Consider the following 14,774-nt stretch of genomic DNA (forward strand, 5'->3'; position numbering starts at 1 on the left):
TTTTTAAAAAAAAAATGTTTGACCAAGATTATTTTTTTAATGCAAAACAAGTAATGGGGTTCCCAACCCTAATTAGCCACAAACACAACATTGTGTTCAAGAGAAAAAGACACAAGAAAAATAAAAAAGGGAAATATCCCATATATATTACAAAGGCATTGAACTTGAAAGAAAACAGAAGACCTTTTCAGAGGGCAAAGTTTATCAAGATTCAGAAATTAAAATACTCGTCCACTGTATAATTATTTTCAAGGTAATACAAACATTGATCCCAAACTCACTGAAATCGGATACATTACATTCAAGTAACAACGGGTTGAGCCACGACGAAGCACGCGTATCTAAGTTTGAATATGTGAGCAGGAAAAAATATGAAGAACCTATAGTTTTGATCGGACCTTCTCAATAAGTTGTCTTCTGAGGATTTTCCCAGATGCTGATTTCGGGACACTATTTACGAAACTGACTCTCTTCAATCTCTTAAACGGAGCAACCTGAAGTACGTAATTAAAAACGTGTTAGCTCTTCAAAGAAACGATGTTCAAACAGCACATTTGGTTTGGTTTCTTTCAGATCAATCGACTCCTAACCATAGCAATAACAAAAATGATCTGGGTTTCTGTTGTAATACCTGATCCGCTATGAATTTCTTGATATCTTCTTCGGACAGAGAGCTAGTAGCGGACCGGACAACGTACGCAATCGGGACTTCACCAGCTTCGGCATCGGGACACCTTAAAGGGGCATAAACTCGGTATGTGGTTAACAGAAACAAAAAAATGTTTAAATTTCAACTTGTAAAGATGAAACAAGCAGATAGTTTGTGTGAGTGGCATACGGGATGACAACTGCATCTAAAATCTCAGGGTGAGAAATGAGTAGCCCTTCGAGCTCGGCTGGAGCAACCTAGCATTAAGTTAAAATAAGTTATTACACGATAGACCCGTTACGTTTTGGCCAGGGAAAATATAACACCAACCCCGGCGATAGGAAACATAAACTGAACAAACTGTCGAAAGACTCCAAAGAATAAAAATTTAATGTGTTTCTTTGTTTCATTTGTGTTTTTGTTTCACTTCATTGATTCGAATAGTTCATTTTTAAGTAAGGGAATCGGAAAGCAAACGGATCGAACAGGTTTATAACCTTTTCAAGCAGGCTCAAATTTCTTTGATTCGTGTTCAAAACTATCAAAGTTGAACCGAACTTGAACACACTCTAATATATTAATAGCTCATTCTTAAAATTACACAAGTTCATAAACTCAAACTCGTATTTAAACCTTTCTCAACAGAGTTCGTTAACTAAGTTATAACATAGAAGCAAATAAATCAAGCCCAATCCAAACTCCTAGTTGAGCGAACTCGATGCAAAAATAGTTTACTTCACGTGCTTTGAATTGAGTTTCGAAAAAGTTAAAAAGTTGAGCCCCAACTCAAATTTGAAAAAATGAGTAGTATTCAACTGGATTCGTTTCTAATTTAAAGTTTAAACTCATCAATCTCAACACATCCCAAACAATGGCTCAAAAACTAAGCTTGAATATGAAATATTTGGTCATCAAATTCGAATCAAGCTTGAGCATGTTTAAAAATCTAACTCAGATGTCAACCCAGCTCAGTTCAATAGTCTTGTTTATATTCTGCTCCATTTAGTTAGTTTTAAACTCACTGACTTAATTCCAACATAACAAAGCCTTATTTCATACTTATCTTGTTGACCGCATGATCCTCGTTATTCCTTTCAACTCTATCTCTATCCAGCATCAGCCAAACGGTGAAATTATAAAAATCAAAATCCATCAAAATTAATGTCGTCAACTGTGTTGCTGACAAGATCCAAGTGACCAGTGCTAAATTACATAATTGCAATCCATAATCATCATCAACAAGTATCTGAAACATCATGCATTATTCAACATAAATTGCTTCATTACTAAACCTTCCAAGTCGGTCAGCAAGGCTAGCAAAATTGTGGACTACAATTGATCGCCTAAGTTGCTGCTTAAATTATCCAACTGGGTTCAAGAGATATTAAGCAAGTGCATCATCTAAACTTGGAGAATAAACCTATCGCCAAGAATGAATGGAGTGGGCCAAATTTGATGCAAAAGGAAGAGCCATGTACACATGATGAAAAATCAAGTTGACCGCCCAAAATTTATAGATTCTTCTTTTATATATGAAAATTCCCAACATAAATTTGGTATCAGAGCCACCCCTTGGCCTGATAATCCAATACACATACAAAGATGGCAGTCAACAAGTAGCATCGAACTTGCCTTCGTTTATTCCCAACAAGGCGCACCGATCTTTGTTGGTCAAGATTATGAGCTACGGAGCGTCGTTGTTCATGACCCATGAACTCTAAGATATCGTTTAAGAGGGGTATCAAATATATACTCCAGCAGAAGAAGCCGCATTGACAACAGCCAAAAGAAAAGAGCACAGGGAGAATAAGACCAAAGATGCAAGAGCCTTGTCCTTTATGCACCAAGAGATTAGCCGCTCTATAATTCCGAGTATCACGGCGGATAAAACATAAAAAAGCGCATGAGAAATTTTAAAGAATCAATTTGGAGGCTATGAGAAGGTGATTTCCATCAAATTGCAAAATTTACGATGAGAATTTAACAACTTAACCATGAAAGACAATGAAAAAGTCCAACAGTTCTCCTCCAGAGTGTCTATAATGGTAATCAGATTCGAGGATATGGTGCTACTGTTGAGGACAAAAAGATAATAGAAAATGAGTTGTGGAGCCTGCCAGCAAAATTTGTGCACATCATTGCAGCCATTGAAGAATCCAAAGATTTATCAAAATTGTCTTTGGATGAACTTTTGGGATCCTTGGAAGCACATGAGAAAAGAATGAGTCGCTTTAACACTCAAAATTTGGAGCAAGTTTTTCAAGTGAATGCTAGAATTTCATGGCAGAAGAATAAAAAAGATGAAGAGAACGAAAAAAAGAGCAATTATGTTCAATGAGGACCAACAGGAAGAGGTCATGGCAGAAATTCAAATTTTCGAGCATGAGGTCGAGGGAGTAGTAATTTTAATCAAAGAAACTTCAATTAAAATTCAGAATCCTACCGCCGAATTTGCAAAAGAAACGGTCATGACACCAAAGATTGCCACGATTAAAGCAAAAGATGCAGAAATGCAAATCATGCAGATAAAGATTGCTGGTACAAGGAAGAGAAGAACAAAGCAAACTTCTTAGAACAAGAAAAAGTCATGTATTTTATTCCTGCCTAAATTCTCAACAAAATTATCAGAACATTTGGCATGTGGACAGTGGGTGCAGCAACCACATTGGCAAGAATAAACACATGTTCGTGAAATTGGATGAGTCATACTAATCTGAAGTAAAGCTCGGGGATTGCAAAGCTCACAAAATTGATGGAAAAGGAGAAATTGCAGTCCAGACAAAAGATGGCCAAAGAAATATTATCTGCAACGTCCTATATATTCCAAATTTGGCTCAAAATCTTTTGAGCGTTGGCCAGTTGCTGGAGAAAAATTACAGAGTTGATTTCAATAATGATCATTGCAGCATTATTGACAAACAGAAGAATCTTGGAATGGCTAAAATTAAGATGAGTTCAAACAAAGTCTTTCAACTTAATTAATTTACCACTGTCCGAGAAAGTTGTACTGCAGAGCACAACAGATGAAGATCATGATCTCTGGCACTTAAGGTATGGACATCTGGGCTTTAAAGGTTTGAATTTATTAAAGAAAAAGAATATGGTTGTTGGCTTTCCTAATATTCCAGACAAAGATAAAGCCTGTGAAGGATGTATTTATGGCAAAATGCATCACCAACCATTCCCAAAAATAGCTTAGAAAGTCAAAGCACCTCTTCAAATAGTTCATGCAGATATTTGTGGACCAACACAACACCATCTCTCAACGACAACAGGTACCAGAATGATGTGGATCTATATATTGAAGCAAAAAATCAGAATCATTTGAAAAGTTCTTGGAGTTCAAAGCAAGAGCTGAAAATCAGAGTGAAAAGAATAAAGACTCTCAGAACAGACCGAGGTGAATTAATTGGAAAAGCCTTCATGAACTATCGCAAAGAAAAAGGAATCCATAGGCCGCTGACTGTTCGATATAATCCACAACAAAATGGAGTAGGAGAGCGAAAAAAATCGCACTATTCTTGAGATGGCTCGAAGTACGGTGATCGGAAAAGGACTACCAAAAAGTTTCTGGGCAAAAGCATTAAATGCACCAGTCTATATTGTGAATCGCTTACCAACGAAAGCGGTTCCAAATAGGACACCATGTGAAGCATTGCATCGTAGAAAGCCACAGGTAGCCAATCTTGAAGTATTTGGTTGCATTGGTTATTCTCAAATGCCTTCCCAAAAAAGAGATAAATTTGCTGACAAAGGAGAAAAACTTATTTTTGTTCGCTATATGACGAATCCAAGGGATATCGTTTACTAGAACCAAAAACAAATAAGCTTATTATATCTCGAGATGTTATATTTGATGAAAGTCAATCATGGAATTGGGTAGAAGAAAAGAAGGTGAAGACAAAGGTTAGACATGTGCCCAGTCCAACTGTGCCTAAAGTTGATTTAAGAGATCAGCCGAGCACGAGCACGAGTTCAAGTCCTAGCTCCAGCTCATTTTCATCATCAGAAGAATTCTATCCAGAATCAGAAATCCCAATAAGAAAAGTAAGAAGCCTCAGAGAAATATATGAGTCATGTGATATGGCATTCTTTGCCTGTGAGCCACAAAATTTTGAAGATGCTGAAAAAGAAGAAATCCAGATAAAAACAGTATGATTGACAAAAGCAGTCACTGCAGAAATATTTGAGCAGCTAAGAAATGAAGCGGATTACAAATTAAGAGGAGGTGTTAAATTAGATGATTTGAAATTCAAATCATCATCTACAAGCAGCTGAATCATCATGCATTAGGCAACATAAATTGCTTCATTACTATACCTTCCAAGTCGGTTGGCAAGGCTAGCAAAATTGTGGACTACAATTGATCGCCTAAGTTGTTCCTAAAATTATCTAATTGGGTTCAAGATATATCAGTGTTGTCAAAGGCGTGCCTCAGAGCTGCAGCGCCTTGTGGACAACCAGGCGACGTGTATGGCTGGGCGAGCGCCTTTATCGCCTTGAAGCCGCTTTTCTCCAGGCGATGGGCGTTCCAGGCGTTCCGCCTCTGTGCAGCGCGTTCCACCTCTTTGCCGCAGGTTTCTCCTTTATTTTTTAATGACCCAAAGCCCAACTAAATAAGCCCATAACTAATTTGAGCCCATAAGTAATTTATTTTTAACAAAAGCCTAGTTTTGCATGTCGATTTGTCGATACGTATTCTCCTCCCCTGCCGATTGAAGCTTCTGCCTTATCTGCGCACACCACTCTCCCCTACCGATTGAAGATTTCTTCTCTGCCGCAGGCTTCTTCTCTTTTGCCTTATCTGTTTTGCATTTATTTTAAAAAAATAGCCTAGTATGGCTTCTCATCCTCAATCAGAAAACACACAACCAGATGGGGATAATAAGAAAGACCCCGGTTAGAAGCATTGTTATTTGAAAAATCCAAATGATACTAATAGTGTGACGTGTAGGTTTTGTGGCTTCACGTTCAATGGAGGAATTTTTCGAGCCAAACAACATATTGCTGGGAATTCAAAAAATGTCAGAAAATGCAAAGAGTGTCCTCAAAGTGTCCGTGATGAGCTGTTGAATTATATGAATGAAAAAAATAGCAAACATTGAGAGCTTGCGGTGGAATGAAGCAAGATTTTTCCTTTCTTGATATCGATGAAGATGAAGACGATGAAGAAGATGTACAACCAAGCAAAAAGAGAAATTTGACTTCCATACACGAGACTGGAACTGGAAGTGGCAGTGGCAGTGGCAGTGTTAAAGGGCCGATGGATCTCTTTATCACGAAAAAGAAAACCAAAGGGGGGAAATTGAGGCAAACAAACATAAACGATGCTTGTGATAAAGAGCTTAGAGATCGAACAGTTCAAAAGATAGCTCGTTTCATGTATCAAGCTGCGATTTCTTTCAATGCTGCCCATTTAGATAGCTTCAAGGAAATGATTGAAGCCATAGGTCAGTACGGGCCGAATTTGAAACCACCAAGTTATCATGAATTGAGGGTACCACTTTTACAGAAAGAAATTGCCTACACAAATGAGTTGTTGAAAGAAAACAGAGATGAATGTGAGAAATATGGTTGCTCAATTATGTCTGATGGGTGGACTGATAGGAAGCATAGAACATTGATCAACTTTTTGGTCAATTCACCCAAAGGAACAATGTTCTTGGAATCTGTGGATGCATCCGCCCATGTCAAGACTGGAACCCTGTTATATGAGTTGCTTGATAGATTTGTAGAGTGTGTGGGAGAGAAAAATGTCGTGCAAGTGATTACAGACAATGGCAGCAATTATGTTTTAGCGGGTAAGTAAAGTATTGAAATCTTATTTCCTTGCATATTATATTACATATAACATAAATTGATTCTTTTTTGTTTTGTACTCTTTTTTTTGTAGGTAAACTTCTACAAGCAAAAAGATCGAATTTGTTTTGGACTCCATGTGCTGCTCATTGCATTGATTTGATGCTAGAGGATATTGGCAAAATTGAGGTGGTTCGGAAGACTATTTCGAGAGCAATTGCTCTTGTTGGTTACATTTAGAATCATGGAGGTGTTTTGCACATGAGAGAATTTACTGGAAACAAAGAGCTGGCAAGACATAGAGTCACCCGTTTTGCTACTACATTTCTCACTTTGCAAAGCCTCCACAAACGACAAAAGGCTTTGAAGAGAATGTTCATATCAACACAGTGGATAGAAAGTAAATGGTCAAATGATATAAAGGGTAAGAAGGCAAATGATACTGTTTTCAAGCCTTCATTTTGGAATAATGTGACATACACCCTTAAAGTGATGTGTCCTCTAGTGATGGTTCTTCGCATTGCCGATAATGAAACAAGGCCAGCGATGGGTTATATCTATGAAGCTGTGGACAGAGCAAAAGAAACAATTCTCAAGTCCTTTGATAACAACAGAGAGAAATGTAAAAAAGTGTTAGAATTTATTGATGCTAGATGGGATAATCAGCTTCATCATCCTTTGCACGCGGCAGGACACTACTTAAACCCATATTTTTACTATCACAATCCGAAAGTTGAGACGGATGCAGAAGTCACAAATGGGTTGTTTGCATGCATACAAAGATTGATTCCAAGCCATGACGTGAGGGATAAGATTATTATGGAGGAGTTGCCGGTATATAAGAACTCGGAGTCATTGTTCGGCAACGAATTTGCCATTAGAGCAAGGAATAATAAAGACCAACCAATGGCGCCTGGTATGTGTTTTTTTTTGCAAGAAGTTAAATAGTTAAATACTTAAATATCAAATGAAAATGATGAGATACATTTTTTTTTCAGCGGATTGGTGGAAAATGTTTGGCAATGGTACTCCAAATTTGAAATAATTTGCTATCAAAGTTCTTAGCCTCACATGTAGTGCTTCGGGTTGTGAAAGGAATTGGAGCATATTTGAGCATGTGAGTAAATACTATTACGGTATTACATGACTTCTTTCACTTTTCTTTTCAATTTATAGTTTATGATGGTTTCGTCATTCGTGTCACAGATACATTCAAAGAAAAGGAATAGACTAGATCACAAGAAACTAAGAGATTTGGTATATGTGAAGTACAATCAAACACTCAAGGCTCGTGCGGCTAAGAAGGATAAAAGAGATCCTATAGTTTTGAGGAATATTGATGATTGTAATAATGAGTGGTTGATTGGAATGATGGAAGCTGGAAAGGAACCTGTTTTTGATGATGATGATGATACTTTGACATGGAACGTTGTAGCAGAGGCTGCTGGACTAGAAGAAGAAACCAGACATACTAGACAACAACAGACCTCGAACCCTATTTATAGGGGAGCTTCAACTTCTAGAGGCAAAGGTAGGGGAGGACGAAGAGGTCGGGTGACAAGCCAAACTACTCATGCTCTACAATCACCAATGGATGTAGATGAAGAATCAACTGACGAGGGAGAGTTTGATGATGATGTGTTGAAAGATGATTATTCAGACATTGATGAAAATGTGGAGGATGGTGATGTGGATGAAATGATTGAACTAGAAAGTGATTGATCTGAGTCTAGATTGTTTTGGAAAAATTAAATTGTCTAGCATAAGATTTGAATGTGTTGATTTATCGACAATATTGAGATATTTTTGTTTTTTGTTACTTGAAGCTTTATATATTTAGGTTTTCATATAGTTCATTATTATTAATAGTTGATTTTTAGTAGAACATAAATATATAATACATTCTCTCTATATTATCGCCTCGTGGCTAGGCGATCGCCTTTTGTCGCCTAGGCGTTGGGGCGCTAAGCAGTGGCTCGTCGCCTTGACGTCGCCTAGCGCCTTGACAACTATGAGATATATTAAGCAAGTGCATCATCTAACCTTGGAGAAGAAATCCCACCGCCAAGAATGAATGGAGTCGCCCATATTTGATGCAAAAGGAAGAGCCACGTACACATGATGAAACAATCAAGTTGATCGCCTTATGTGCCACTTAAAGCATCCAAATATATCCTTTGTTATTTTGCTTTAATATTAAGTATTTCTATTATAAATGTCTCTAGTCATTTGTAAAAAAATAATAATATGTACATACTGTATGGTCATAGTAAGACTCTACTGCATGAGCATGGAGGGAGAGTTCGAGAGCACCTATTTAGAATAGTTGAGTGTATTTTAAAATCAATAGAATTGTAATGGAAGAATTCTATTGAAATAAATTGCATTTTAATATACATTAGCCTCCAAATTTATAGATTCTTCTTGTATATATTAAAACACCCAACAATCGGAACAGACAACTCTGTTAATCACAGCTTTGAAAAATGGCCTTGCCCAAAGAAAATCAAAAAAACAATCCATTACCGTACATACATTGATCTTTGAATCAAATGATGTTCAAAACTTGTAGGCATAACGGAATCTGTAATTTCTAGAGGGTAACTCACCTGAAAAGCTTTGTATTTGATGAGTTCTTTGATACGGTCAACCACATAAAGCTGTCCATTATCATCGAAGTATCCAAGATCTCCGGTATGCACCCAACCATGTTTATCTATTGTAAGCTTTGTGGCCTGTGGATTGTTGAAGTAACCTGAAATTGAAGTGTATACCTTTAAATAAAGGGAAATCCAAGATTCCATCTCCATGAATGTATGAATACAGCAGTGGCAAGAAATTTCTTTATTAAATAATAATTAGAACATCTTCATAAATATCTATTGAAGATTGATGAATATATAATTAGCTCGATTAAAAAAAGGCATATCTATTCATAAACAATAATTTATAATACTTGACTATGAGGCAATAGACATAAGTCATAACACAAGGCTCACTCAAGCCACTGATAAAATACAGAAATTTACAGCATGTAGAAAATTCATAGATTTTGTTGCAGAAAATTCTAAAGGGGAATTTTTCTTTCTGAATGTCAGGACAAAGACAAAACACAATGAAACAGATTATTAATCTAATTTGAACTGTAGATTAGGTTCAACCTCTTCTCAGTTGAAAACAATCACACTAAACTAAATTATACTTAAAGTTCAAAAAAATCAAACTAAAACTAAAATATACTAGAAGTTCAGAATAATCTAACACTCAAAGTCAAATTTAATCATGTATGGAGTGACCTAAAATGATATCATTTACGAAACACTTGAATGAGCAAAACATGTATGAAACATTTCTAGGAGATGAAAAACTTCAAATGGAGAACAAACCTCGCATCATGTTGGGTCCTCGTACCCATATTTCCCCCACCTGGCCTGGAGGAAGAGGCTTCAACTTATCTACAGTAACTATTTGGCACTCCACTCCCGAAACAAGAGTTCCAGCAGAACCAGAGTGTCGAGGCCCTGCATATGCATTCTCAAGCGACACAATTCCACAAGTTTCAGTCATACCATAGCCCTGAAAATGAGGATTCTGCCGTAAGTACTGGACAAACTTAATGGCAACTGTGACAGATGCAAAATTATTTGTAGTTAATCTACATTATGGTGCAGCTCAGACAATAGCTTTCAGAACTTGGCAAAAAATTATGAGTTTTTTGGCATCATGATCTCAAGATGAGCAGAAAAATTCATAATCATCCAAGTAGTTTGAGCCAAGAGCAAGGTCTTGTCTCCTTTCAGTTTATTATAAGCTCCCAAAAGATAAAATATGTTCTTTATATCTTAATGCTATTACGTGCGTTAAATCAGTTGTCCAACGCATCATCCTTCAGTTATTTTCTTCGAGTGCTATCAAGTGAGTGGAATTTCACCACTGTGAACAGATTTATTCTTCCAAATTAGTCCCATGAAAAACAGGCTTAGTAGAGTCGCCCAATTCTTAAGCTCTCCATCACAAAATCTACAAATGCTTTACAGATTTTACATAAAAGTAACAATGTTAACCAATTCTACTATAAATTCCACAGGGTAACAATAATTACCTGGCAAACAACAGCCTGAGGGAAGTTCTTTGCACATTCCTGCATCAGTTCCCTCCCTAAAGGAGCGGCCCCTGAACCAATCTGCTTCAAAGACGACAAATTATACTTCTTGATCGTACTATTTTTAGCCAACGCTAGTATAATCGGCGGCACAACCCACATATGCGTCACCCCATATTTCTCCACGAACCTCAAAATCATTTCCAAATCGAACTTGGACATGGAAACAATCGCACTACCACGCTGCAGCTGCGTGTACATGATCACAGCAAGGCCAAAAACATGGAACATAGGCAAAACACACAAATAAACATTGTGGATGTCACCGGCCAATTCTTGATCAGCAGAAATCATCAATGATGCACATATGAAATTCCTATGGGTAAGAACAACACCTTTGCTCGTACCGGTCGTACCCGAAGAGTACAATAACGCAGCAGTATCATTTTGCTTGACACCATTAACAATACCATCCAAATTCACAGACCCTTCATTATTTACTAGCTGGCTGAAAAGAGTAACCTTTTTAGGAAAATTAAAATTCTGTTCTTTCTCAATTTTTTCGTCCTCCAAGAGAATTACCGGCAAATCAAAATCTTTAACCTTAGGCAACAAATCTTGAATAGTAACAATAAGCTTGGGCTTTGAGTCTTTAACCTGTTTAGATAACTCTGAAACAGTGTACAGTGGGTTGACAGTCGTAGCAATGGCGCCTAAAGCCACGATCCCAAAGAAACAGAGAGGAAACTGAATGCTATTGGGGGAGTAGATGAGCACGACGTTGTTTTTCTTGATGCCCAGTTCGAGCAAACCATGAGAGACCTTGGAAACCATGGATTTGAACTGGCTGAAAGTCAAAATCTTTCCAGTGTGTGAATCTATAAGGGCTGGTTTATCCGCAAAAGATGAACAGTTTCTGAAGAGAAACGAGACCATGGAGAGGTTGGGATCTTTGGGAAGAAACATTGGTGGCCGCAAAGATCTGTAGATTCCATCGCGACCATACCCAGATTTCTCCATCTTTTCTTCTGTTGATGATTTTGCAATACCAAGGAAAGGGGTTCGAGTTAGTTCGGGATCGAATATTTAGATATTAATTAATTAATTAATAACAGCATATTTTTACATCATTTTTTTATAAACTTACAAAATTTATTGAAAAAAATTTGTTTTAATACACAAATTATTGAAAATTTTATATATATATTATTGTAAATAACTTAATACATCAATTTATAAATTAGCAAATTGATCTTGATCGAGTTAAAAAGTCAATTTTATTATTAATTTAAATTATTATTAATTTAAATTGTTTTTAAGTCCAATTATAAATTCAATTAAGTATGTATTTTGATTAATTTTTAAAAAAATATATTTATTTTAGAATTATATTATGATAAATAATTATCAACTCAAATCTACAACTATTTTTTTATAATATTAATAAAAATGTAATTAATAAAATAAGTGATTGGAACTTGAAGATACTGTGCCGGGATGAACAAAGAACCGATCACAGGTCTAGTTTGGACATCGCCCAAACACATTTTACCGGTCAAAACCTAATCGAGAATACCAGTCAAAAATCAATCAAGAATCGATCGGATCTGTATTGAACCAATGAACGAGTTCGCAATTTTTTTATTTAATTTTAAATTTTTATTTTTTGTTATCTATATATATATATATAATTATTTGGATTTTGAAATTTGTTAAAAATATTATTTTAATATTATTATAGCTTATCTGATTTTCTAAACTCCGGAAAATATATTTTTTTATTATTTATATACATGTTTAAAATATTTAGAATTTAAAATATATTATTTACTAAATTATATTACTATTTTATATGATATAACAGTGTTCTGGTGTCCGAGCGTTCGGTTGAATATGTCCGACCGGTTGAATTGCTATTTTAAGATAGATCGATTCGATTATAGGTCTCGTTATGAAAACATTATCGAAAACAAACCTCCAGACTCTAGTCACATATATTTATTTATTATATTTTTATCAATATGATAAAAATAAATAGTTGTATATTTGAGTTGATAATTATTTATCATAGTTTTTTTATTAAAAAAATAAATAAAATTAAATAATCTTAAAAATAAAAATATATACATAATTGAATTTATTAATAGTATTTTGACTTTGGCTTGAGGGTAAATTGACATTTTCAACTTGATCATATTAATGAATTTATATATTGTATTAAATATTTGAAAACAAATATGAAATAAATATATAATTGTTGGGATCGGGGATATGTTTAGAGTGAGTGAATAAACAATTTAAATTTTTTCTCTAAAATACAACCAAATAATGCGATCTGTCTTGATATGGTTAGTTATATAAGACCTGATTTTCTCAACTCTTAAGAAACGGTCGGACCACAAATATTGCGAAAAATTGTCTAATGATTCTTATGAATATTATATGACTTAATATAGAAAATAAACAAGATAAGTAAAAGCAGTAAATGAAATGACACAAGAATCTTATGATGTTCGGAGATTCAAGCTCATATATTACCCCTTCCTCCACTTACGAAGAATTTCATTAGAAGATTTTGGATGACTTTGGTTTTACAATTCTTTGTAACAACTCGATTCAACTTTAGGACTTATCAACTACCTAAGTCAAAACTCCTAGTTAACTCAAACGGTTGAGACACGCAGTCCGACAACCGATATAATACAAATGAAGTAAAAAAGTTAACCCTTATATTCAAATTATTGAACAACTCTTCAAACGTTGTAGATAGAAACGGTCGAGTAGTTTGACAGAAGCACTTGATTATATTTTATGATCTAATATATGATATTTGATGTGAGGGCTGATGAGTGATAGTTGATATCAGAGTTATGAGTGCTCATAAATCTCTTCAGAGAATGTTTCGAGTGCATAAATCTCGTAATGTTAAGGTTCAAGTCCTCAAAACTCTTCTTGACATTTTCCATTTATAGTACTTCTTGTATATTCTCATTCAACGTTCGACTGTAGCTCATTAAATGATCATTAATTCAGAAGCATTGTTGTCATCATCCTTTCTTGATTTATCGTACACCTCAATTAATGGGCAATTTGACATTTTCAAATGTGATAGGAAACGACCACTCACATAAAAAGGTAACTAACTTTGCGCATAAACTTTTTAAAGAAAACAATATGATCTTCTAATATTATGTTTGTCATGCATGATCAGGTCTACCAACTTTTCTGATAAAGTAGGTGATATACTTGTAAGACATATGGCTTGTATCTGAATATGACTGTACTCAATTGTTTGTATATGTACTTCAATACGGTGAACGGTCGAGTAATCTTTATGCTACAGACTTGAATGCTTAAGCGGTTGAGTAAATCAAAGACTCTAAGAGATCTAAAAATTTCCACTTTTTGTAGTGACAAAACCTAATCCCCAGAAACATAAGTTATAAGAAAAATGAATTTCATTGAGATAATGAATTTCACTGTTACAATGTAAGAGTGAAAACAGTAAATCTTAATACACCTACGTGCATAAAAATATAAACATCTATACTACCTCCTAAACTAGAAACTTCCACTACCTCCTAATCATCAACCTCTCTTGTGTTGTTCTCTATTTATCTTTTCCTCTTCTCCTATCTTCATCTTTTCTTCGTCTGACCTCTTCTTGCCGCTGATGTTCTTCTTCCCCATTTTTGGCATCACCTTTCAGAAAATGATCCAACATTTCTTGTAGTTGGGTGTCAAGGATAGCCTAAAGACCGTCAATACGAGCCCCAAGTCTTTGTTCGATTTGGGTTAACTATCAAGACAAAGTGATTGTGGCATCTTTGTGTGATTTTTTAAATTCTTGAACTCATTCATGCAAATGTTGATATCTAATTTGAGTTCAGACACATTTATCATAAGATCTTGGCGAATACTGTAGATACCGATATTGGAGGCCATCAGACAAGAATCAAAGTCGACCATGAGGCTTCGGACCTTTTCAAGATGGTAAGTGACCTATGCAAAGTGTGCATTGACCGCAATTTGATTAGTTGTGTGTGATGGGTCAGTCTCACTTCCATTAGGTTCCGACCAGTCGTCTTCATTATCAATACCCATCTCAACATTCTCCATCTTATCAGCTCCAGAGGTTACTTCGTGATTGGGAAGAATGGCAAAGACATATTTTGGTATGTCGGACTCTACCGATGGAGGACAAAGAGTTGGAGATTTAGCATT

At 35.5% G+C, this 14,774-nt stretch overlaps 3 protein-coding genes across 3 annotated transcripts; 2 read left to right on the forward strand and 1 right to left on the reverse strand.

Moving 5' to 3' along the window:
• Positions 1-184: 184 nt before the first annotated feature.
• Positions 185-11,626, reverse strand: LOC142539196 (putative CoA ligase CCL7). Its single transcript, XM_075644475.1, has 6 exons — positions 10,551-11,626; positions 9,835-10,024; positions 9,058-9,203; positions 839-906; positions 632-734; positions 185-494 (listed from the first exon to the last, which is right to left on the reverse strand). The coding sequence occupies exons 1-6, from the start codon at positions 11,568-11,570 to the stop codon at positions 381-383; spliced, it is 1,641 nt and encodes a 546-aa protein (XP_075500590.1). The 5' UTR covers positions 11,571-11,626; the 3' UTR covers positions 185-380.
• LOC142539197 (uncharacterized) lies at positions 5,585-6,703 on the forward strand. The gene is made up of 2 exons (XM_075644476.1): positions 5,585-6,450; positions 6,543-6,703. Exons 1-2 carry the CDS (start codon positions 5,769-5,771, stop codon positions 6,686-6,688), a joined length of 828 nt encoding a protein of 275 aa, XP_075500591.1. The 5' UTR covers positions 5,585-5,768; the 3' UTR covers positions 6,689-6,703.
• Positions 6,695-7,897, forward strand: LOC142539198 (uncharacterized). Its single transcript, XM_075644477.1, has 2 exons — positions 6,695-7,364; positions 7,447-7,897. Exons 1-2 carry the CDS (start codon positions 6,710-6,712, stop codon positions 7,491-7,493), a joined length of 702 nt encoding a protein of 233 aa, XP_075500592.1. The 5' UTR covers positions 6,695-6,709; the 3' UTR covers positions 7,494-7,897.
• Positions 11,627-14,774: the final 3,148 nt, after the last annotated feature.

This window comes from Primulina tabacum, chromosome 3, assembly GCF_025594145.1.
Source record: "Primulina tabacum isolate GXHZ01 chromosome 3, ASM2559414v2, whole genome shotgun sequence".
Classification (NCBI taxonomy): Eukaryota; Viridiplantae; Streptophyta; class Magnoliopsida; order Lamiales; family Gesneriaceae; genus Primulina; species Primulina tabacum.

Coding starts and splice junctions, on each gene's coding strand:
- LOC142539198 (XM_075644477.1), top strand. CDS start 6,710: ATGAGAGAATTTACTGGAAACAAAGAGCTGGCAAGACATAGAGTCACC. Junction 7,365..7,446: donor AGACCAACCAATGGCGCCTG/GTATGTGTTTTT, acceptor TTTTTTTTTCAG/CGGATTGGTGGAAAATGTTT.
- LOC142539197 (XM_075644476.1), top strand. CDS start 5,769: ATGAAGCAAGATTTTTCCTTTCTTGATATCGATGAAGATGAAGACGAT. Junction 6,451..6,542: donor CAGCAATTATGTTTTAGCGG/GTAAGTAAAGTA, acceptor TTTTTTTTGTAG/GTAAACTTCTACAAGCAAAA.
- LOC142539196 (XM_075644475.1), bottom strand. CDS start 11,570: ATGGAGAAATCTGGGTATGGTCGCGATGGAATCTACAGATCTTTGCGG. Junction 10,025..10,550: donor CTCAGGCTGTTGTTTGCCAG/GTAATTATTGTT, acceptor CCTCATTTTCAG/GGCTATGGTATGACTGAAAC. Junction 907..9,057: donor TCAAATACAAAGCTTTTCAG/GTGAGTTACCCT, acceptor ACTTAATGCTAG/GTTGCTCCAGCCGAGCTCGA.